Source organism: Sphaeramia orbicularis, chromosome 2 (genome assembly GCF_902148855.1).
Source record: "Sphaeramia orbicularis chromosome 2, fSphaOr1.1, whole genome shotgun sequence".
In the NCBI taxonomy this organism is placed as follows: Eukaryota; Metazoa; Chordata; class Actinopteri; order Kurtiformes; family Apogonidae; genus Sphaeramia; species Sphaeramia orbicularis.
In genome coordinates, this window is record NC_043958.1 from 7008000 (window position 1) to 7030666 (window position 22667).

Sequence of the window (22667 nt, forward strand, 5' to 3'; positions counted from 1 at the left end):
ACACTCAAACGTGTTTCGCTCGTGCACCGTAGTTTTGTTTACAACGGTGCATTAACACATATGCTAGGTGGATAACTTTAGGTGATGCTAATGTCGGTGACTTACCGGGTACAAATAGAGAACAGCGCCGACCAAGATGATGACAAACGTGACAGCAAAGATAGCGAAGTCCAGCATGACTGCCTTCTTTTAACAGCAGGACTCTGCTAACTTTTGGTCATGAATAACAGGAACCTAAGCTCAACTGATAACAGTCACGGTTACCACGTCAACAGGAGCAGGAGCGATGAGCCTGGGCTCGACTGCACAGACTGGACGGTGTCAGACCACACTAGTTGAACTCAGATATAATCGATAACCGACTAGATCTGCGTCTGGTTCAGAGAAAAGTACAGATGCGAAATAGACGGTGGATGGTAATATTTCGATAAGAAACTAACTCATTATATCATACGGAAGAGGATTAGGACCACTGAGGAAAAATTCAGAATTCTGAGAAAAAAAAAAAGTCAATTCAAATTTAATTCAATTTTTAAATTCTGACTTCCTCCTCTCCGACCCCAACACCTTTAAATCCCTTTTAAAAACTCATTTATTTAAGATTGCTTTTAATGTTTAACTGTTTTATATTCGTATAGCTGCCTTTTGCACCTGCTTTTAATCTGTTTTAATGTCTGGTTTCTGTTTTTATCTGCTGCATGTAAAGTGTCTTTGAGTTCCATGAAAAGCGCTATTTAAATAAAATTTATTATTATTATTATTATTCATTATAATTCTTCCTTTTTTTCTCAGAATAATAATAAAAAAAAATATTGGACTTTTTTTTCCAGTGGCCCTAATCCTCCTCTGTAAATATTGAGATGTTAAATCAATATTAATAAATAAATAAATAAATAAAATATTAATATGATCCCTTGGACAGATCCTCTGGGAAATTAAGGTTCCAGTAGCAGCATAATACAGTATATAGAGATATAAGAATTAGAAGACAAAAAAGGACTAAGAAAATAACACAACAGAAATACTGATAATAATTACAAAAAGTAATATAAGTAATTATAAAACTAAAGTTACAGCAACAAACACTGCACACTGGATAAACAGTAAAAAACATTGCATAACAAAAATTGTGCTATATTTTTTTTCTCTATATTTAAACTTACCTAAGTGATTTACCACCATTTATTATTGTATTATCTTCTGTATTTTAAGATTTTTAAGATAAAATCAGGTATTTAACATATTTAAGTTACAGATTATGTAGATGTTCATAAAAGCTCTAAGTATATTCAAAAGGTTATGTTTTCAAAACAGAAAACTGAAGAAAATGGCTTTTTTTCTTAAGAAAATATATCATTAATTGAACATAAAAACAAGTGTCTATCCACTGTCATTAATTAAACTTCATGATTTTTACTGATCAATGTTGTAGAAGATGATGGTGTTTCCACATTCACTACGGAGCCTCTCAACGTCCAAATGGGTCAAATCTGATGACCATAAAAAGACGACAAACTTTATTTTACACCAATTATGTACATGTATTGATAGGATTCGTGGATCAATAGTTATTTCAGATTTCAGATCAGTAGATGTGTTTGGCTGTTTAGATCTTAATGTAATTCACACACCATTTTTATACAAATATCCATTGATATAAAGTGGGAATATAAAAAAGTGGGAACATATGGAAGCGAGCCCATTTAGTTTGGTTTAAACCTTGTATTTAAAAAGACAAGCACATTGACATTTCAGAAATAAAAAAATATCTAACACATTCAGAGTTCACTGCTAAAATACAGTGCAAAAACATGTGCAAAATGACAACAAAGTTTAGTGTTGGAGCAGATGTCAGGCCATCATTTCTGATTTGTCGTCTTTGGGCGGCTCCACCTCCATGGTCATCAGATAATCTGTGGATGAACAACAGGATGGCGTTAGACCAGTTTCATGGGTTTATTCGTATTATTTATCCAGGATTCTGCTTCTCTCACCTTCAGTGTAGTCCGTCTCAGGTCGTGTGGCGATGAAGATCCAGGCGACGCCCACCAGCAGAGCTACCACCAGGTTGATGGTCACCCATGGGTGGAGGATCTGGTGTTCTGATCCCGGGGGCCTGAACAGGAACAGGTCTTAGCAATGACATCCACAAGTGTTCACACTATCGAGATGACTCCATTGTTCTCACCATAAGGTTGTGTTGAAGGCTGGGTACAGGTTGATCCGGTCACTGGTCATCTGTTGGCTGAGGGACAGGACCAGGGCGGAGAAATACACTGAACCAGAGAGAAGACGAGAACGGAAACGCCATCAGTCTAAAGAGCATCGACTCTGAGGGGTAGGTTTGAATGTGGATGGACAGCAGAACAGGACTCACAGAACGAAGCCAGAGCTACAGGGTCCAGGGTGATGAACTCCCGCAGAGCCTTGGAGCCTTTGGCCAGGTTTACTCTGATACACCACAGACGAGCAGTTAGAAAACAGAACCTACACCTGGACGGTCAGTAGTCCACAACAACAGACCCTCATGTCTGACTGAGAACTGGGTAAAATCATGTCACTGAGATGGAACACACATCCTGCATCTCAGAATAATAATATAACTGAAAATACTGACATGGAATCTAAAGATGACGAGCTTTATTATTAATTTAAAAGTTGTTTTTTTCTTTTTTTTTACATATTAATTCATTCTTTAGAGACACTAGGGCATTATTTTGTGACCTTAAGCTGTTGTTTTTTTTTAAAAGATACTAAGTCTCTGTTTTTGAGAAATTACGCTGTTATTTTTAGATACTACAACAAATGTTATTTTGAGAAATTATTATTATGTGACATTAAGGTGTTTTTTGAGATACCAAGCCTTTATTTTGAGACACCAAGTCATTATTTTGTGCTGCTGTTTTGAGATGCACAGCTGTTATTATGAGCAATTGAACTGCTCCTTTGAGATAGGGCATCATTTTAAGACATTAAGATATTTTGAGATTATGTGACACTAAGCTGTTGTTTTTTTAAGATACTAAGTCATTATTTCGAGAAATTACATTCTTTTGAGATACTAGAGCATCATTTTGTAACATTAAGCTGTTTTTTAGTTGTTTTTTTAATCGTAAACTTATTACTTTGAGAAATTAAGTTGTTATTTATAGATAATAAGCTTTTATTTTGAGACACCAAGCATTATTATGCATTAATATATTATTTTGCAGCTGTTTTGCGATATTAAAATAGATATTAAGTCATTATTTTGAAATGCACAGCTGGTATTTTTGAGCAATTAAGCTGTTCTTTTGAGATAATAAGGCATTTTTTTGTGACATTAAGCTGTTTTGTTATACTAAGCTGTCATTTTGAGACACTAAGACATTATTTTGTGATACTACGCTCTTATTTTGAGACAGTAAGTCATATTTTGAAAAACCAACTCCTTATTGTGACTTTATTGTGAATTTCTTTTTTCATCCCAGTGGCATAAACGAGGAGAACAGATTGTGGATGTGCATGTGTCGTTCGTTACCTGTCGAAGGCGGCCACTGTGCTGATGGCCAGCAACATGTAGAGCAGAGACTGGGAGGGGTAGGCCAGGCCGTGGTACTGCTCCAGTAGGTTGGACAGAGCAGTCAGGTGCTGCCCCGCCAACATGTAGACCACCACCACATTCCACACAGCGTAACCCGCCAGGAAGCCGTGACAGTACAGGCCGAACACCCTGCAGCAGGGATTCACAGAATGACGCTGGATATGTGGTCCATGTACAGCAGGCATGTCAAAGTCATTTTAATTCTGGGGTCACATCCTCCCAATGTGATCTGAAGTGGGCTGGACCAGTGAAATAGTAACATATACAAATAACATCAATTCCAAACTTTTCTTTTTGTTTTAGTTAAGAAAAAAGGAAAACGACATGATGAAAACATTTACATATACAAACATTCCTTTAAAAAATGCAAGTAACATGAACAACCTTGGAAAGATTTTAATTTATAATAAAATTTTACATGAATTTATATCAAATAAGTGCAATTTTTACAATAATCTGCCTCACCTTATCATTTACACATGTGCATTACAACTTACAGATCACAGTGGATCTACAAATACACATTAAAATTAGTCTTCTCTTAGGACTTTTCAGGTTCTTTGCTTTTTTTGTGAAAAGATAGTTTATACTTTTCAACAAAAACAAAGAAAATTTGGAGTCATCAGTATTTATAGTTATTATGATAGTATTTTACTGGTCCGACCCACTTGAAATCAAATTGAACCGTGAAAGTGGGGCCTCACGATCCTTCTGACTTTTTGCGTTTTAAGCAGGAAGCGTCAAAAACGTTACCACAGGGATAACTGTTTCTACTGTTTTGTAATGCATTACACTGTCTTGCTCTGTACTGCATTTATTCCACTGTATTGCTTTGTATTGCACTGATCACTGTTATTTATTTATTTATTAAGTGGGGACTGCGGATGAAAATTAGCAGTGACTGGCATATTTAAATGTTTATACTGAAATGGAATGTATAAATGTGTTCACTAATGTGCACTGTCCCGCCTAAATAATGATACATAAATACAAATTGGGCTGAATGTGGCACCCACACTAAAATGATTGTTAATATCTTTCGTGTAATTTTTACATTTTTACCCAAATTCATCCCATGGGCCGCATTGAACTCTTTGGCTGTCCAGTTTTGGTGCACGGGCCTCATGTTTGACACCCGTGATGTTCCGAATCAGTAAAGTAGACTTGTGGTTCACCTGAAGCCTTCGTGCACTCTGATAGACACGTCCCTGGTGGTCCACAGTGGCTGCACATGCTGGAAGTCATTCATGTTGTCGACCTGGTCACTGGTTTTCCTCCAGTCTGAACGCTCAGCCGCCTGAAATCGCTCTGCAGAACCACACACACACAAACACATATCGGTCAGTTTATCAGTGAACCAACACCTCTGAACGATCACCTTTAGAATGGATTTGACTGTTATTAACTTACTGTTCCTCTCCACAAACACCTTCCCCACTGGCTGACTCTGACTCTGTGGGGCGGAGAACAATGCATGCTGGGGGATGGGGGTGGGCGTGTCTGTGATGATGTCATCTTCTTCTACACTGATCTCATCTGGAAGCTGCGACTCTGCGACTTTTGGCTTCCTGAGATAGAAAACACAAAGAAAGACTATTTGTGTGACTGTTTCTGAAACTATCCAAATACACTGTCATGGCATTTCCTTCCTTCCTTACTTCTTCTTCTTTGGTTTTTTGACCACTTCTTCTCCGTCAGTGGTCTGCTCTGCTGTGTCTCCGTTCACCAGGTCGGCTTGGTCGTCTTCAGCGTCTGAAACACAACCATGACGTCAGAGTCTGGTTCGATGCTTTAAATCTGGAGAATTTCAGCGTTCTTGTGTGTTCTTACCGGTCGTAGCTGCTTTCTTCTTCTTCTTCCTCCTCTGCGGTGGGGCGTCGCTGCTGGATTCCAGCGCAAGCCTCTCTCCAGTTTCGGATGTTCGTCGACTGCACACACCTCCCATCTCCATCCCCTGATCTGAACAACACAGAGGTAGGAAAAATTTGAGAATGTGAGGACATTAACGCACATCTATATATGAAAACCTGCTGGAATGTGGCAGAGAACTTTACCAAGAATAGATTCACAGCATATGTGTAATCAGTTAAAGCCAAATGATTTACATTTCTTACAAAGAGAGGATTTTAAGTATTCTAGTTCGGCAGCAAAACTTCATGGAGAAGTATTTTGGTGTTTTTTTTTTTTTTCTTGTTGCATCTTTTAATTCATTGTGAGTGTGTGTCTTTGATATCATTTTCTTCTTGTTGCACCTTTCAAGTCAGTTTTGCCTGTTTTATCTTTTACATTGTGTGTTTATTTTTGTCATTTTTTAGATTGTTTTTGCCTTTGGTGAGATCAACATATATAAACTTTAGTGTGGTTTATTACAAATATGTAAATAAAATGTATGTATTTACAGAAAATGTCAAATAAATAGTCGATTCTCTTTTATATTTCCTGTTTCACTCTCAAATGTTTCTGCCTGTCTTTCTGCACTTTGTTTTGTTGTATTTTGCTGATGCAAATAATCAATACAGTCATATCTTATCTCTTCCACTGAACTCTTTTTTTTCTGTTTTAACTATGAGATTGAATTCATGCATCATATTAATGTTATGCAATTTAATCTGTAAATCGGTGACCCGATAAAAACAGGTCCACAGAACATTTTCGGGGGAACAGGCATAACTAATCAATCGATGGAGCTCTGGAAGGCTCTGGAAGTAGACGACCTTTAACATACCTTCCATATCGTCAACACTCACGTCTTTCCTCACCCTCTTCTTCTTATGTTTCGGTGCTGGAACCTCCCCTGCATCCAAAGACAGAAAAAAATGTTGAGTACAAATATAAAATACAGAGCATCATGAAGATTTCAGATATTTTCTATACTCACTCACCATCTGTGTTTTGGCTTCAAATGTCCACATGAGAAAAAAAATTGAAGAAAAATAAGTTCAAGTGTTAAACATTGTATCAAAGTAATGTATAGTTTTAAATTTATACAGTTACCTACCTTGGCATTGTGGGAAGAGATCGCTGCCCACGCTTAAGAAAAGAAAGACAGTTGGATTCATCATTGTGACAGGAGACACAACAAGGTAATTAAGGCTAGTTTTCTAAATGTTTATTTATAGGATCAGCGAGGGTTCAACTTAATCTTCCATCGGTTATTCCTTACTACAGACTATTGTTATTAGCCTTTAAAAATCCACAGTCGACCTCTACTCAACAGAAACTTACTATTTAACAAAAAGAGTGTAATATTACACATTTGTGTGCAAATCTTCAGTTTAACCCCCCTCATGCATTCACATTTTCACTCAAAGGAGTTACATAACATTAACATAGAAACCAATTTAACTCGCTAGGCGCCTGAGTTTTTTTTTTTTTTATATATATATATATATATATATATGTTCAATTTTGATGTCAAGACTTCAAAAAGCTCTCTGTTTCATTCAGTTATGTTGCTTGTCACAATATTTCGACTTTGATGCTTAAAGGTTTAACTTGTTTCACCTCTTTAGATTTATGTTTCAGATCAATACCATTTATCACCAACTTAAAGCAGCATCACAACAGACAAAAACAACCCATTTACAAGTTGTCTGACAATAATATAACATCCCTAAATAGCATTTTTAACATCTGATGAGATTTAATTTAAACAAATCCATATTAGAATCAAAAGACAACACATTTTTCAATACTCAGAAGTACCTAAACAATTCACTGGTGTCGTAAAAGTAAAGTTTGGTAGTTTAATACAGTCAGCTTTTTAAAAAACGTCACATTTCTACAAACAACTGCCAATACTTGCAGGTGAATGGATATGAATCTCAAATAAAGTATTTCAGTAAGAATCTTTTTTTCCCTGAATGACAGCGTAAAGTCGCAGGACGCAGCTTACCGTCGTCTTTCTGGCCATTCTGATCCCACCCAAGACTGAAGGAAGAGAGGAGTACAGCTACACATAATAACCATCCTGACCATGTTAAATCCACAGCTAAATCTGTGCTCTTGCATCTGCCAGCGTTGCAGATTAGTGAGGGCAAAGGTCAGACGACTCGGACCTTCTCAGACTCTTGGTTAGAGTGTGTGTTGGTACACGACGTGTTTGTGTGGGTGGGTCAACGTCCTCTGGTCTAATCTTTCTGACTGAAGGAGCTCCTCATGTAAACACTCGCAAGGGTTAAGTACTTTCTAATCACTTTCCAAGCTACTCAAGCCATGTTATGTATTCACGGCCTGTCATTTCATTTTCATTTGGAGGAAATGCTGGGTTTTGTGCCTCTTACTTGACAAAATAGTATTGCACGACTGGCAACCAGTCACAGCAGCTCTGATGTTTCTATTAAGACTTTTTTTTATAACCTTAACTCTTTCATGCATCAATTACTTTAACATTGAGTGGCATTATTACTCCTAACAAGACAACCCAACTGGATTATTTTGAGTGAGATACATATATTACAATGGACTTTAATCATCCTCTTTCCATAGTGGATGCTACTCATCAGTTGTAATACCTGATAATAAGGCATTATCTGATAATGTAGATAAAAGTATGGATTAAGCAGACAATCCATGTCGTGATGTTGTTGTTGTTGCAGTGCTATAAATGGGCCTAATTTGTGTAATATACAGCCTACAGTATTTTATTTTAGAAGAGCTTGATAAAATTTCCGACAAAACTCAAAAAATGCACAGACAAAAATACTGCACCCTTAATATGTGAAAAACAAAAATTGAAATCAATGGCTTCCTGTAAATGAGTGTCTTACACATCTCGACTGGAATTTTGAACCATTCTTCTTTTCCAAACTGCTCCAGGTCTTTCAGATTTGAAGGATGCCAACACCCACCTGCAGTTTTAACATATTTCCACTGGCGTTCTATTGGATTCATATCTGGATTCATCACTGGCCATTTCAGAACTCTCCAGGCTTTTGTTTATAACCACTTCTGAGGACTTTTTGAAGTGTGTTTTGGGTCATTGTTCTGGCAGAAGACCTATGACCTCTGGTGAAGATGCAGCTTTCTGATACTGGGCACTACATTGTGCATAATAGACACAGGAACATTAAAATCTCTGGAAATGGACTTATAATCTTGAAATTCTCTGGGTTTTTCCAGAATTTTGGCTCTCAAATCCACACTTCACTCTTCTTTCTTTACTCCATTCTGGGTGTGACACATAAGCCAAAGGTTGAGTCAGCTTTTCTCTATTTTACCTGGTTTAGTGTGATTACTGTATTGCCCACACCTGTCACTAGAACTGTTTGGACAGGGTGACATTAATTTTGTCCAGTCAATTTATTGAGAACTTTTATCAAGTTGGGCTTTTTGTGTTGTTCCAATGCAAACAACAGAAATAAACACACGGATACCTATATATTGGCAACTGAAACAGTTTTCTGGGAGAAGTGTGGCATTTTCTGACAAAATATCAAAGGTGTCAGCATCTTCTAGCCATAACTATATGTATAACAGTATAAAAGTGTGTTATGGAAGTGATACTGACCTGAGGCAGAGGCGGGAGCTCCCTAGGACGCATTTTCTGTAAAGGCAAAACATAGAAGAGTATTTGTAGAAATTAAAAATAAATGAAAGGTGTAAACTCGAAATTTACTTTATCACAGAGTAGCTTGAAATGATGGCTAACTTAGCTAATATTACACTGAAGTAAGTGAATGTTTGACGTTATTAGCTTAGCAAGTAAGTAAAGTTTCGACTGTACGTTACCGTTATTTTCGAGAATACATCAAATTTATTCCGTTACCTTTGTACCTCCCTTCTCCATAGCGTCTCCTCCGGCCTCACCTTAAATCATGTTTAACCGTTCAATCAACATATATTTTAGCGTAAAAATCCCGTTGGTAGCGTCTCCTCGAGCCGTTATTTACACTATGAGCGGACACTCCTAACCCGGAAGTACTCACGAGGACCAACCACGCCCCCCGTACCCTCCAAAATAAAAGCTCTTAAGCAACTACGCGCTCCCGAGCCTCCGAAATAAAAGCCGCAAGAGTCTAACCAACAAAATACATGAATGAATGAGAGATTTCCCGTCAGAGATGCTTTATTCAAGTCACAAACAGTTACAAATATTAAAATGTCATCAATATGCATGTTGAGATTGAAAAAATATGACCATAAATCAGATTATTTTCACATAAGGACACAAAGTGTAAAATGTTTTGTAAGAACTTGCCAAACACACATTTTGGTTATGTTTTGCCTGTCTTAAACCATTTTTGCCATGCAGTCACACATTTAAGACTATAACAAAACGTAAACAAATGTACAGAAATCAAACAAATACATACAATTTGACTTTGAACAGAAAGTTATTTTGCTTTTTGTACAATGTAAACATGGATTACAAAAAGAAATGATAGCTTATTGCAGGCCTGAACACAAAACTGGGGAGCAGGGCAGGAAATCAGCATATCTCATCCTCTGGACCAATAAATTATCAGCTATTCTTATCTTTTCCTGTTGTGATTCTCAAATTCCTAGACACAGCTTTATGAAAATGTTGAAAATGCAACAAGATGTTTCAACAGCAGAAAGCAAAGGGTCTTATTTAGCGCTAAAAGTGAATTTCTCTGAGCTAGAGTCCGGCTCCATGTTAAGTTTGCAGATTTGTGGCGTCTTATGAACCAGATATAAAGCACCTCACAAACACCGGGATCTAAATAAACCCTTGGATTTGTTTCATGCCCTACTCCCCTTAAACATGTAGTATTAGACTTAAACCACTGGATTTCACTCAGAAAACTGGACTAGGAGTACTTTTTTTTGGTGAGTAATCTCCAAGATTCCCAGATTGTTGCCACAGTAACATGTCTTCATCTTGGCATCACCTCTTAGGACTCGGCAGTGGGTCGTATCCAGCTGGCGGGGACCCACTGAGGATCATCCTGAGCTTTCCTTACAGCTGTAAGAAGCTGAGCGCACGAGTCCTCCAGATCATCGTTCACCATCACATGATCAAAAAACTGCCAGTAATGCGCCTCCATCTTACGGGCGGTTTCTTCCATCTCCTGGAAGTCCTCATCCTGCACCGAAAAAAAAAAAAAAAAAATCATCAAATTATGGAAAATACAACTGAATAAAATTTTAAATACTGTCTATTCTCGGTGTCGTTCATTTGACTCTTTAAGAAAATCTGTTTCAGAAAAAAGAAAAAAAGCAACCGCCTAAGTGGTTGTTTTCAGAACTGAATAAAACGGATTAATTCCTTAATCCAGGGGTGTGAAACATACGACCTGCGGGCCAAAACTGGCCCACCAAAGTGTCAAATCTGGCCCCTGGGAAACATTTTCAAAGTGGAAAAATGACGTTGTAAAACCAGTAAAATAACAGCTTGAATGGATCTATGAATAAGGACAAATTCAAATTTCACTTGTGCAGATATTATTCTTTTTTTTGTTTTTTTTAAATCAATTAATGGTACAAATAATAAAATCAATAATTCATTTGAGGGATTTTTCAGGCCCATGTGGACAACCTGTTCTATCCTTTAGGTGCAGGATCTTACTTTAAATGGTCTATTGACGTAGTAGTTGGTGATGATGTATGAGTCCTGTCTGGACTCCCTGAGGTGCTCGAGTGTCGGGGGTTTGACGTAGATGATGTAGGCCTTCAACTCATGGGTTCGCACCGCCTGAATGGCCTAAAGGAAGATCCAAGAGAGACAGAGGACGAGAAGAATGTAAGCACAAGTAATGCTTGAATTCATGATGTAACTAATGTACCTCAGGGGTGTCAAACTCACTTTAGTTCAGGGGCCACATTCAGCCTAACATTACCTCAAGTGGATCAGACCAGTAAAATAATAACAAACTAGAAATAATGACAATTCCAAACTTTTATCCATGTTTTAGAGTGAAAAAAGTAAAATTATATTATGAAAATGTTTACATCTACAAACTATACTTTAAAAAATGTTAAAAACATGAACAACCGTGAACAATCTGTAAATTCTCAAGAAAAATAAGTGCAACTTTAACATAATAACTCAGTTTCTCATTTACACACATGCATTACAACTTCCAGATCGCAGTGGATCTACAAATACATTGAGTAACAGGCAGAATATTGATTGAGTAACAGGCAGAATATTGATAAAATTGCACTGACTTATTTTAAGACATTTCATGTTGTTCATAGTAGTTTTTGTGAAAGGATAGTTTGTAAATGTAAATATTCTCATGTAGTTTCACTTTTTTACATTAAAATAATGAGATGAATTTGGAGTTATCATTATTCATAGGTTATTATGACAGTATGTTACTGGTCTGACTCACTTGAGATCAAATTGATCGGTCCGTGGCCCCTGAAACGATTTTAACATCCTTGATTGTTAATACGTTCAGTGTAATTTCTGCATTTCACAAATTCCTCCCACAGGCTGGATCGGACCCTTTGGTGGGCCGTTCTTGGCCCACGGGCCATATGTTCGACACCCCTGAACTACAGTCACAGAAAAAATTATTAGACCACCCTTGTTTTCTTCAATTTCTTGTTCATTCTAATGTTTAGTAAAGGTACATTTGTTTGGAAAAATATAATTACAAAAATAAAAACAGCTCATAGTAGTTTAATTTCAGAGTTGACATCTATCCATTTTCCATGATTTTCTTGATAATAACCAAAATCACTTCAGTTCTTACATCAATAAAAGAGCGCTTTTAGGCATCCCATGTTTTCTTTTCTGTCTGTTTTAGTCACATGACACACACAGGAGTTAGTACTTGATTGCATAACCATTGTTTTTGATGACTTTTGATGGTCTAAGAATTTTTTCTGTGACTGTACATGAACATGTCAGCGTTACTTACATTTGGCTCGATGTCAATGACGCAGATCTTTTCGCTGTTTAAAACCTCCTTGACAGACTCGATGCTGGTGCCGTAAAAATTCCCTTTGTATTCCCCATACTCTAGAAACCTGATCATAAGGAAGACAACGGTTCTTATGATGCGTAAAGCATTTTGTGACTAATCTTTAACTTTAATTTGTTCGTTTCCACCAGTCCTACCTGTTGTTATACACCATGTTGTCAAATATTTCTCGGCTGGTGAAGTAGTATTCTCTGCCTGACTCTTCGTATCCTCTGGGTGCTCTGGTGGTGTCTGGTAACAGCAAAGCACATTATTCACATATTAATATGGTGTATGTGTGCAATGAATGCATGAATTTCTACAGCGCTTTACAGGACGGTGCTGTTAATGTCAGCGGTATAAGATTTAATTCACTTTACTGTTTTCATGACAAAATAACTAACCAAGTTTTACTTCTCACTAGATACCTGAAAATAAGAGTTGCTGTGTTGTCATTACTTTAGAATGAGACATTTGTATCCACAAGAGGGAGCAGGAGTTTACGGTTTTGCACTGAAATGTCATTTTATAGTCGGTGGTACGGTGAACATACTACATCTAAGGGAGGACCAGTTTAAATATCTACTTAACTAAAACAGTAAGAACAAAACAGGGACACTGGCTCCAAGAAGGGCCTTTTGTGTATTTTTGTGGGCACCATAGAGAAAAGTGAGGGGGGTATTCACATGGCTGCAATCCGCAATTTTACCAGTAGATGTCACTAAATACGACAAACTGCATCTTTAAATGATATACTTAGTTATCTGAGTAATTACAGTATTATCTCCCTTATAAGTCACTCTACATTCTTCATTTCCAACATTTTGTTTCATCATAATTTTTGCACAACAGAACATAATTTTATGGAACTTTTATGTCTTTCACAATTGAAGACCCTTGTGCTAAAAGTACTGAAGTCACAAAAACATGTTTATATGCTGAACTTGAATTGTCCAAAAATGGGTCTTCAGTATTTTTAGCAACAGGGTCTTCAATTATCTCTGCAGATCATCACCCAAATATCAGCCACTCTCCCCTGAAATATGTAGTTTTTGGGTAAAAACTAGTGGATTTTAATTATAAAACTGGATTAGAAGTTCTTTTCCACAAATTTTCTGTGAAATGTCAGATTGTTGCCATAATAACATGTTCATTGCAAGGGAGGGTGAGGTGGGTTTCAGTTGGTTGTAATGTGCAACATCACCACTAGATTCCATTAAATAGTACACAGTGAACACTGAAATACTCTGTAAAGTCGTGTTTTGAAGTGTTTATGTAGTACATACGAGGTATAGCTCCCTGGAAGATGTTGGGGTTCGTTTCAATCAAACGCCGTCGAAGTTCATTCACCCCCACACCAGACGGACCTGAAACAAAAAAAAAAAAAACAAAAAAAAACTTCTTAGCTCAATACTGACACAAATATTGGGATTTTCAATAAGTGTAGTCCTTTCATCATTAAAAGATACAAAACTATGAAGTCAGGGAACATGCAGCTGGTTTACCTAACAGGGCGATGAGTCTGTGTGCGTCCTGTGGGAGGCGCTGGTGGCGAACCACCTCCTCGTAGGGGCTGCTCATGGCGCTGTAGCAGCAGGAGGATGGGCAGCGGTTGTGGCAGGAGGGCTGGGTGACGCTGTGAGAGCGGCGGCGACACAGACGCATGCTACGCCTGAAGCCCGCTGAGGGAAAACAATACAGCGTTCAGAAGCTCTTACAAACTCTGTGGTTTATAAATCCAGAGTTTGAATAATTACCCAAATAGATCCCTTGGGCGTTGTTGCTGAAGTCATCCTCTTCTGTTTTGACAAGAACAAAAGCAGCATAATGAAGAAGAGGATGGAGAAAAAAAAACAAATAAAAACTCATCCACAACAAACAGAATTAACCTACAGAGTACAATAGCTCAGCACTGTTTTGGTCAGGAAAATTATGTTAATTCAAGAAATGGTAAATCATTATGAGAAGATAATGGAGAAAATAGTGTCAGAATGTGTATTTAAAAAAATCTACAAATTAAAACTTGAAACCGAGTCAGGCTGTTCTATATAGGATAGAATTAGTTCAGAATTAGTTCACATATAGTTGGTAAATGTATGAGTTAATCATGTATTGTGATTTTCAAGGCAATTTCAAGATACAAACAATATAAAAAAAATCTTCATTGGAATTATTTGAGTTTTTAGATCTTGTGTAACCCTGCATTCATAAATTATACTCACATTTTATGTAATTTTTTAAGAATAAATAAATAATCAAGTGATTTTGGTGTTTTTTTCTACTTTATTAGTGTATGTATATAGTGTATATTTACTTAAATTCTGTAGATTTGTGTATAAGCAAATCTTGTATTTTTTGTTTTATTAGTGTATTCTATCTATATTATTTATTGCTTTTATCTCTTCACACTTACTTTTTTTTTTGCTAGTGTTTGTTCAAGAGTGTTTTTGTATGCAACTGAGCTATTGTGATCGAGTAATTTCCCTTGTGATCAGTGAAGTTTGTCTAAGTTCTAAAGGAAAAGAAAAACAACAGAAAAACATCTTTCTCACCTTCTCTGAGTTCCTCTGACATTTCCCACATTAGAAAGCAGGTCAAATTAAGAAAGAAGCAAAAATAGACAGTTTGAGATGACAGATAAAGGCTTTACAACTAGAACAGTCCCAAAAGACGTACTCAACCAAGACTTACCTACCAGATTCAAAAGCCTCCTCATCTGACAGGAAAACAGAAAACACACAGAAGACAAGGTTCATAAAGCAGATAAAACATGCAGTATAAGCTCTTAAGTGTTGAGTCGGACATAAATCACATTTTACCTGCTTCAACACACTTCTCATCAAGGGCCATCAGGTCTTCTTCTGCAGAAAAAAATGATAAAAACATGATCCAAGTCACTGAATTTAGTTCAGAAGACATGTATGGTGTAGACATGATGAAGCTCCTTACCTTCCTCTACAGTGCTCACTTCAGAAAGCGTGTGTGAAAACATAATTGTACATATTTATTCAACAGGACTCATACTGTGCAAGTGCATGGACTGAGTTTGAGGAGAATTTGAGTGGACTCACAGGTCTGAATGCAGGCATGCGGCTGATAAGGCTGAGACCACCAGAACTCCCTCTGCTTCCTGTCACATGACACACACATTGGAGTTTTAACAGCGTGACGTCACACAAAGTACATCAAAAGTTCAACTTCGGAAATAAAAAGCCTCAACAGCAAATTCAGTCCGAAACTTTTACTATGATAACAGCAAATGGTTAGTAAATTGAGTTCATATTACTGCAAATTTTAATAAAACGATGCATCTCCCATGAAAAAAAACCCCACTAAGTCAAAAGATTTTCAGTGTTTTTCTAAATATTTATTGCCAATTCTGTAATACTGAGGATGACAAAGACTCAAAAACAAGAAGCTGGTCAAATTCAGTTTATTTAGGTGTCATTTTCTTCAGATAATTGCAGAATTAAATCAAGCATCTGCAAATTTGAAACAATTCTTTGGAAGCCCAGATGGTCAAACACATTTCACAAAACATGAAATATGCTTTGTGAAATATTGTGTTGTGTGATATGTGTTTTGTGAAATGGTGTCGTGTTCTGTGAAAAGTTTTTTCTGAAATGCTGTGTTTTGCAAAATGTTGTTTTTTTTTCTATATGTCTTGTTTCTTTAAATGCTACTGTAAAATTCAGAAATGTAATTTGCGAAATATCATGTTATGATGTTTCTTGTGTTTTCCCAAATGTGTTTTGCTTCCTGATGTCCACTGAAGTTTTCTCAAATCTTGGCTTTTTTTGACCATATATTTTCATATACTGTATGCCTGTGTGTCTAAGAACATATTTAACGTTCAGTTTTCACTAAATCTACATCTGAAAGCAGACTGTGTTGTAAAAGCAGACTGATAATTCTTAGGTGTCCTCACCTTTTGAGCAGGTTGGTGGAGGGGATGAGTCCGGCACAGGACATGTTGCTGGGCAGTTTCTTGGCCTGCCACCAGAGGGCGTCCGTCTGGTCTACGATCTCTAGAATTTCGCCTTTCTTAAAGCTCATTCCAGCATCAGCGCAGGGGATGGCAGGGTCCTGCTGGGGGCTGTAGTCCGCCATCGCCCGCACATACAGCTAACACCAGATATATGTATAGTACGTTGATGCAAGGAATGATATATTACAAAGCTCGGTTAAAGACTTCAGTTGTAAGTAAAGATGACTCACCATGGTCTGGTTGTGAACCGGCCTTTCTGTGATAGGAACAACCTTGAACATGATAGTACCTTGTGATCTGGCCTGCTGAATGATTTAAAGATACAGATGACTTAAGTGAACAGATTTAAGTCATAGCACTTAGTGTTATGCATTTTATATCAAACAGACAAAGAAAATGGTCGCCATTGGTATCACCTCAGAAAATGTTCCAAAGTTTATACTTGAAATGTCAACGTATCGCCTCAAATCTGGCACATATTAGCTGGACTATTAAGGTTAAAAAGTATTTTAAAAAGTCATTTTACCACAACTTGTATAACTTGCTCAGGTTCCATCCCATCCACTGAAAACCCATTTACTTCTATGATCCTGTCCCCTGCATGAAGCAGACCTTCACACAAACACACAAACACACATCATTTCAGACCATTAAGGGGCAAAAACATTGTTAAATGGTGAGAATGGTGAGAAAAATAACTGTTCTCGCATTATCCTACACAAACTACCATAAAATGTCAGTGTAGTAAAACCAACACGCTATCTTATAAGCTGTCTACGGAATGCTAATCCCTTAGTCAATAATGAAAATCCAGGGTATAAACACACAAAGACAGGAAATATAAGTATTAAAAGTGATGCCCACCACTTCGATCAGCCAGTCCTCCATGTATCACCCGAGCAATGAAGATCTCCCCTGTGACTTCATTTCTTTTTATTGTTGCTCCCTAGAGCAGAAAGGACACAAACAACACAAAAAGTAAATCTGCTGTTTTTAAGTCAAATGTGAAATTATGATCAAACGTGGATGGTGTGAGGACTTGACATTAGGCGAACACTTTGGGGGACAAATGACGACAGTTGGATTCATGAGAGTTTTGTCGAGAAGCCTGAAATGAAATGAGTTTGAAAAGACGAAATGCTCCAGATAGAACACATCGATGAGGAAAAGAAGTGGAATCAAAGGAACATGAATGACTCCCAAAGATGAGGACAACAAAGGGAACTGAGACAGTAAAACAAATGGGATGAAGAGCAAAAGAAACACAAACTAACTCAGGTGCTGGATGCAGGACAGCCATTCAGCAGAAGTTCACTTCAGGAGGCTCTTCAACTGCCCTTGTGCCTTCTTATTTAGCCTCTTCTATCTGCCAGAGGTCAAAGGTTGCAGCTTTGGGTGCCTTTTCCCATGGCATTGGTTTTCTGGGCCATGGGAAGAGGAAGGAGCACCTAAGGGAAGTGATGGGAAGAAGAATCCAGACTGGAACATCAGGCATGGACGCTGGCATCTGCTCTTCAGACTTTCCAAAAATGCAGCTGGGTCTTGCTAAGCCGCTGCATGTTTGGTGAGCAACTCCTCAGCAAAGACCAGCAGACCACCTGCAGGTCTGGCCGAATTGACCGTCTCAACAACACTGATGAGTGAAGGAAACTCAGTCCACCTCAGGTGCTTGTCGCAGGTCATCCACTGTTCAGAGACAGCTTAGAAGTCCTCTTCAAGATGCTTTCTGGCTGCTCTTCTTCTTCTTGTTCTTTTTACGCTGGCTGGAGCGGCCTTTTCTCGCAGTTTGGGGGCTCTCCTTGGGCTTGTCGAACAGGCCATTGGTCAAAGGGTGCTCAGGTGCCTGAAACTTCTCAGTGTGTTTCTTAAGCTTTGTGTTCTTGTTTTTCACCGGGGTCTGGGGTGACCCATGGTATGATACAGACAACCGCTGGGAAGTGGAGGGAACATCCACGCAACTGCTGAGGGAACTGGAAGAAGAGGATGAGGGAAGCGATGGCAGAGAGAATCCGGACTGGTGTGTCAGGGATGGACGCTTGTGTCGGCTCTTTGGACTTTTAGAACCCTTGGCTGGGTCTTGCTCAGCGGCTACACATTGAGTTGTGAGCAGTGTCTGCAGCTGGTTGACCACCTGGGTGAGGAGGACCAGTGCTTGTGAGTTGTCCTGAACCGTCTCAGACATGCGCTCTGTTGCCACTGCCATCTTCTCCCCCAGAAGTTTGATGTCCCTGGTGCTGCTCTCCATGGAGCTGGCAGCCAGTTGCACTGTGCTCCTCAACTCATCCAGACTCTCTTGCTTGGCGAGCTCCACCGGGGAAACCTGGGGGATCTCTACCATCCGACGGGGGTGCATGGGGCTGGGGGGAGCTGTGCGGATTCGAGGGCTCTGACATCGGAGCCTTGGAGGAAAGCTTGGCTGGAGGTAGTCATCTCTGGGGGAGTAGTAGGGTACAGTAAGGCAGGGAGGCGACATGGTCCAGCGCCGGAAAGTTTTTGGGGTATGAATGGGCAGCGGAGACAGGGACTCTCCTGCTTGATCCTCATCTCCACTCTCTAGTTCTTCAATGATGTTGTCTCCAATAAGAAAACACATGTTAAAAATCCAAAAGATGAGGTGAATAGATGATAGAAGAACAGATGATGAAAAACCAGACCTTTCCTTACCAATCATGACTGAGCTGTACACTGAAGGAGCAGAGCGGTTCACACTTCGCTCCCACAGCAGGTCGGTGTAACAAACTCTACACTGGCTCACTGGTTTACTGCAGCACACGTGGCAGGTCCTAGCAGGTTTACACCGGGGTGGATCATGTGAGCGAGCTGCCGCCGGACAGCACAGAAGCTCTGTCGGTGGGTAGCTGCCTCTACGGACGCTACACCAAGACGCTTCCTTAACGTTTGAGGTGGAAGCGGCGGCAGCAGAACCGCCTCGGTTATGAAACCTCTGCCGAGTCAGGCGTCGCAGGGTGTCCCAGTGACTGCGGATCGCCCCGCGGGAGATTTTTGGGGTCAGTCTCTGTTGGTGGCAAAGCTATGAGACAACAGAGTCACTCAAAAGTAGATAAAGACAGGGTTTTGGTGTTAAAAGTGGGAACATGTCAGAGATGGGCAGTATTAGAGTTAAACAAACTCTGTAGGAGTAACTATCAATTTATGCTTGACATTTCTTTGTTCAGGGTTGTCAACTGAGATTTACAAGGAAGTGAGAGTAATGGTGTGTTCCATTTGTACTGGGAGGTTGGACTACCTGGAATGTCATGTGACTGGCCCTGCCATATTGGAAGCCAGACTTGTTCTAAGCATATGAAACAAAATGCAGATAGTCCCTGTCAGTAGTACTTCTGAGTTAAACAGCTAGTTAGAGGTGTAAATAAAACTCTGTTCTAAAATTCAATGTATTCTTATTAAATAAGGTTTGTAAAGAGTATGTAGTAGATGATGCTATTAACACACAATACCTATATTTTAGCTACAGTATATTTTCCTCATTAATTAGGTAAATATGTGGCCTCTGGGGCTGTACTCATGGATGTTTCCTCAAAAGTTCAATTATTTCATTTTTAAATTAAGTTCTCAGTTTCTGTCTCTGACTTTATTCATCTTGTAAAACCAAGACACTTATTTCCAAGTCCTTGCAACTGTAGTGAATTTAGCTAAATTCAGAAAATAGCTACATTTTTACATGAATTTGGTTTCTGGTGCAGATCAGATTAGTGACAGTGGCTGTTTCACTAGAATTAAATGATGCACAGTGATGTGAATATATTGACAGTGTGAGCGGGAACACAAGTAAAATGCCCCCAGAATAAAAATAGTGAATCATTATTATGTTTGAGTTGCTGATAAAGCAAAATTAAGTCTAAAATGATGGTTGGTTGTAGATTCCAAAGTTAAGTCTTAGGTCAAAATGTGAAATTGTGTGAATTAATAAGCGAATGTGTTTTACTTAAAAGGAATGTTTGACTCAGCGCTATAAGATCTACTTCAAAACACTGTCTGCACATTACAATACATTCACTTTACAGGTTCTTTATTGTAAAATATTTATAAATCTATTATATAAATGAACAAAAACCAATACATATGTGTAATAACACTTTATTACATACATTGAAAACATCAGCTAACCAGCACTTTTGTCATTTGTTTTCCAGATCAAGTATGTAAGATTTAGCACATTTAATCTCTGAGGCAGATCATTCCTAAAATATTGTAGACCAGTGTAATAAACCAAAGTGCTGGATCTACAATGTGCAGTTTGGCCATATGCTGCTGTTTTTCTGTATTTTCCACACAGATCATAAGTAAAACTAGTCATTTAAGGGGGTGGTTCATCACTCATTCACCTTTAATAAAGACACTGGAATATGTGCTACAGTGTTCTTTTTATTACCACTGATCTGCAGCAGTGCAACATCATGAACTTCACTTACTTTAACTAAAGGATCTAAAAAAGAGAGAAGAGTTCCAGATTGAAGGCCTTGGCATCATCTCAGTTTTGATCACATTTTTTTTTTTTTTTTTTTTTACCTCAGTCTTGTCTCGGTGTCAGACAAAGAAAACTCTGTCAAGATCACATCTGTATGGATATCACCAAATACCTGGGGCATTTTCTGATATATTTGTTAACATCATTATCAGAGTGATTTGTTAAATATTTCTTTTATGTGCAAAATTCTTGACTGTAATTTCCATAGGTTCAGCCCTTTTACCATATTCATCTGTAATGCTTGTTGGTGTCGCCTGTGCTTTGGTTTTGACAGCAACACAAGTATATAGTAGTTTACACACTGACATATGGGAAAATATGGCATATTTTTCAGTCTTATGTGTCCAGACATGGTGGTCTCGGCTGTTAGGAATCATCTGTAGCATCAGCAGACAATTATATAAATGACAGATTATACAATTCAAACATCTGCTCCTTGTCGGATGCAGCTGGTTGATTTATATTTAGTAAAAAACGCCTGCATATTAAAAATATCCATGACCATCTGCTTGCAGACTACTTTAATAGTGATATCATGATCAGGCTAAATGTACAGTATGTGCATTTGTAGCTTACAGACAAAGAAATGATTCAGACAGTTTTCTGAGTTGTGTCACAGAATAAAAGAGGAGTTTGGAGTTTGACTGATGAGTTTTCCTGATCCTAACAAAGCTGTTCGTATCAGAGGGATTTTACAAAATGCTTTCATGCCTGACAACGGGGGTGATCTCATCAAAATGTGATCTCACTTTTAGGTCAGGTAGAGTCTGAACTCCGAGCCTGAAAGAGCCACAAATATACATATTCAAAGGTTTTTGGTAGCTCACCAGAGGCTGCTTGTTCTTGACCAGACATACGATCCTGGTGGCCTCCTCGTCGTCCGGTATGTCGTCCGGCATCGGAGGCAGAACCGGCTCATAGTCCTTCTGGGCCACCGTATCATGAGCTGAGAGGAGAGCCTGGAAAACAAGCATCACAACAGTTAGAAATTTCAAGCACGTGTCCCAAATCTGATCTTTGTACAGTATGAACAGCACAAATTACACAGGATCTGATGTTTTTAGTTCGGATCTGGGACTCTTCAATATCTAACTGGAAAAAAATCAAAATCTCACCAAGTGAATTTTTCTCATTTCTAGTCAAAATATCTCATCACGCTTAAAATAAGACATAATCGCCTAAAGAGTAACTTTTCAGTGAGATATAAGAACTTATTTTTAGACGATAGATCTTGAAAATCTTATTTCAAGAAATCTTACCAAAATAATTTTCACTTGTTCCTTTCATTCATTCATTTTCTGAACCCGCTTTATCCTCACTAGGGTCACGAGGGTTGCTTGGAGCCTATCCCAGCTACTTACGAGCAAAGGCGGGGTACACTCTGGACATTTCGCCAGTTCATCACAGGGCTGACATATAGAGACAAACAATCACTCTCACATTCACATCTATGGGCAATTTAGATTAACCAATTAACCTATTAGTGCATGTGTTTGGATGGTGGGAGGAAGCTGGAGTACCCGCAGAGAACCCACGCAGACATGGGGAGAACATGCAAACTCCACACAGAAAGGTCCCACCCCCCGTTGACTGGTGTTGGAATCGAACCCAGGACCTTCTTGCTGTGAGGCACGACTACTAACCACTGCACCACCGTGTCGCCTTTCACTTGTTCCATTGTTACTCTTTAGGTGATTACGTCTTATTTCACGAGTGATGAGATATTTTGAC

At 38.5% G+C, this 22667-nt stretch overlaps 3 protein-coding genes and 1 long non-coding RNA gene across 9 annotated transcripts in view; 1 reads left to right on the forward strand and 3 right to left on the reverse strand.

Moving 5' to 3' along the window:
* cyp20a1 (cytochrome P450, family 20, subfamily A, polypeptide 1) overlaps positions 1-399 on the reverse strand; it is a 9786-nt gene extending 9387 nt beyond the window's left edge. Inside the window, exon 1 of one of the 2 annotated variants that reach the window (XM_030151214.1) lies at positions 106-399. In XM_030151214.1, coding sequence (XP_030007074.1) covers positions 106-177 — 72 coding nt within the window. In that variant the 5' untranslated portion in view covers positions 178-399. The remainder of the gene's footprint in view (positions 1-105) is intronic. The other variant, XM_030151206.1, reaches the window with a different exon arrangement.
* The window catches only part of LOC115431059 (uncharacterized), a 21085-nt gene extending 6219 nt beyond the window's left edge, over positions 1-14866 (forward strand). The window contains exon 3 of the long non-coding RNA XR_003937050.1: positions 14534-14866. This is a non-coding gene — a long non-coding RNA (uncharacterized LOC115431059). The remainder of the gene's footprint in view (positions 1-14533) is intronic.
* LOC115431033 (transmembrane protein 237B-like) lies at positions 1708-9505 on the reverse strand. Of its 3 annotated transcripts, none has more exons than XM_030151276.1 (14): positions 9351-9505; positions 9093-9128; positions 6582-6613; positions 6466-6479; positions 6309-6377; positions 5414-5542; positions 5242-5335; positions 4994-5151; positions 4759-4891; positions 3521-3712; positions 2378-2451; positions 2189-2276; positions 1995-2116; positions 1708-1913 (listed from the first exon to the last, which is right to left on the reverse strand). In XM_030151276.1, exons 1-14 carry the CDS (start codon positions 9369-9371, stop codon positions 1852-1854), a joined length of 1224 nt encoding a protein of 407 aa, XP_030007136.1. In that variant the 5' UTR covers positions 9372-9505; the 3' UTR covers positions 1708-1851. The 3 variants fall into 3 exon arrangements, with proteins under 3 accessions (XP_030007136.1, XP_030007144.1, XP_030007152.1); XM_030151284.1 differs by having other exon boundaries at positions 9392-9411; XM_030151292.1 differs by lacking the exons at positions 9093-9128; positions 9351-9505 and adding an exon at positions 7479-8083.
* The window catches only part of mpp4b (MAGUK p55 scaffold protein 4b), a 22677-nt gene continuing 9646 nt past the window's right edge, over positions 9637-22667 (reverse strand). Inside the window, exons 7-23 of one of the 3 annotated variants that reach the window (XM_030151115.1) lie at positions 21764-21895; positions 17312-17393; positions 16974-17059; positions 16678-16752; positions 16388-16584; positions 15531-15589; positions 15409-15426; positions 15279-15320; positions 15155-15175; positions 15012-15026; positions 14217-14258; positions 13965-14141; positions 13746-13826; positions 12618-12711; positions 12418-12526; positions 11115-11249; positions 9637-10632 (exon numbers count right to left, since the gene is read on the reverse strand). In XM_030151115.1, the coding sequence (XP_030006975.1) occupies positions 10441-10632; positions 11115-11249; positions 12418-12526; positions 12618-12711; positions 13746-13826; positions 13965-14141; positions 14217-14258; positions 15012-15026; positions 15155-15175; positions 15279-15320; positions 15409-15426; positions 15531-15589; positions 16388-16584; positions 16678-16752; positions 16974-17059; positions 17312-17393; positions 21764-21895 (1557 nt within the window). In that variant the 3' untranslated portion in view covers positions 9637-10440. Of the gene's footprint in view, positions 10633-11114; positions 11250-12417; positions 12527-12617; positions 12712-13745; positions 13827-13964; positions 14142-14216; positions 14259-15011; positions 15027-15154; positions 15176-15278; positions 15321-15408; positions 15427-15530; positions 15590-16387; positions 16585-16677; positions 16753-16973; positions 17060-17311; positions 17394-17721; positions 19479-21763; positions 21896-22667 lie in introns of those variants that run through there. The other 2 variants (XR_003936996.1, XR_003936995.1) reach the window with 2 other exon arrangements.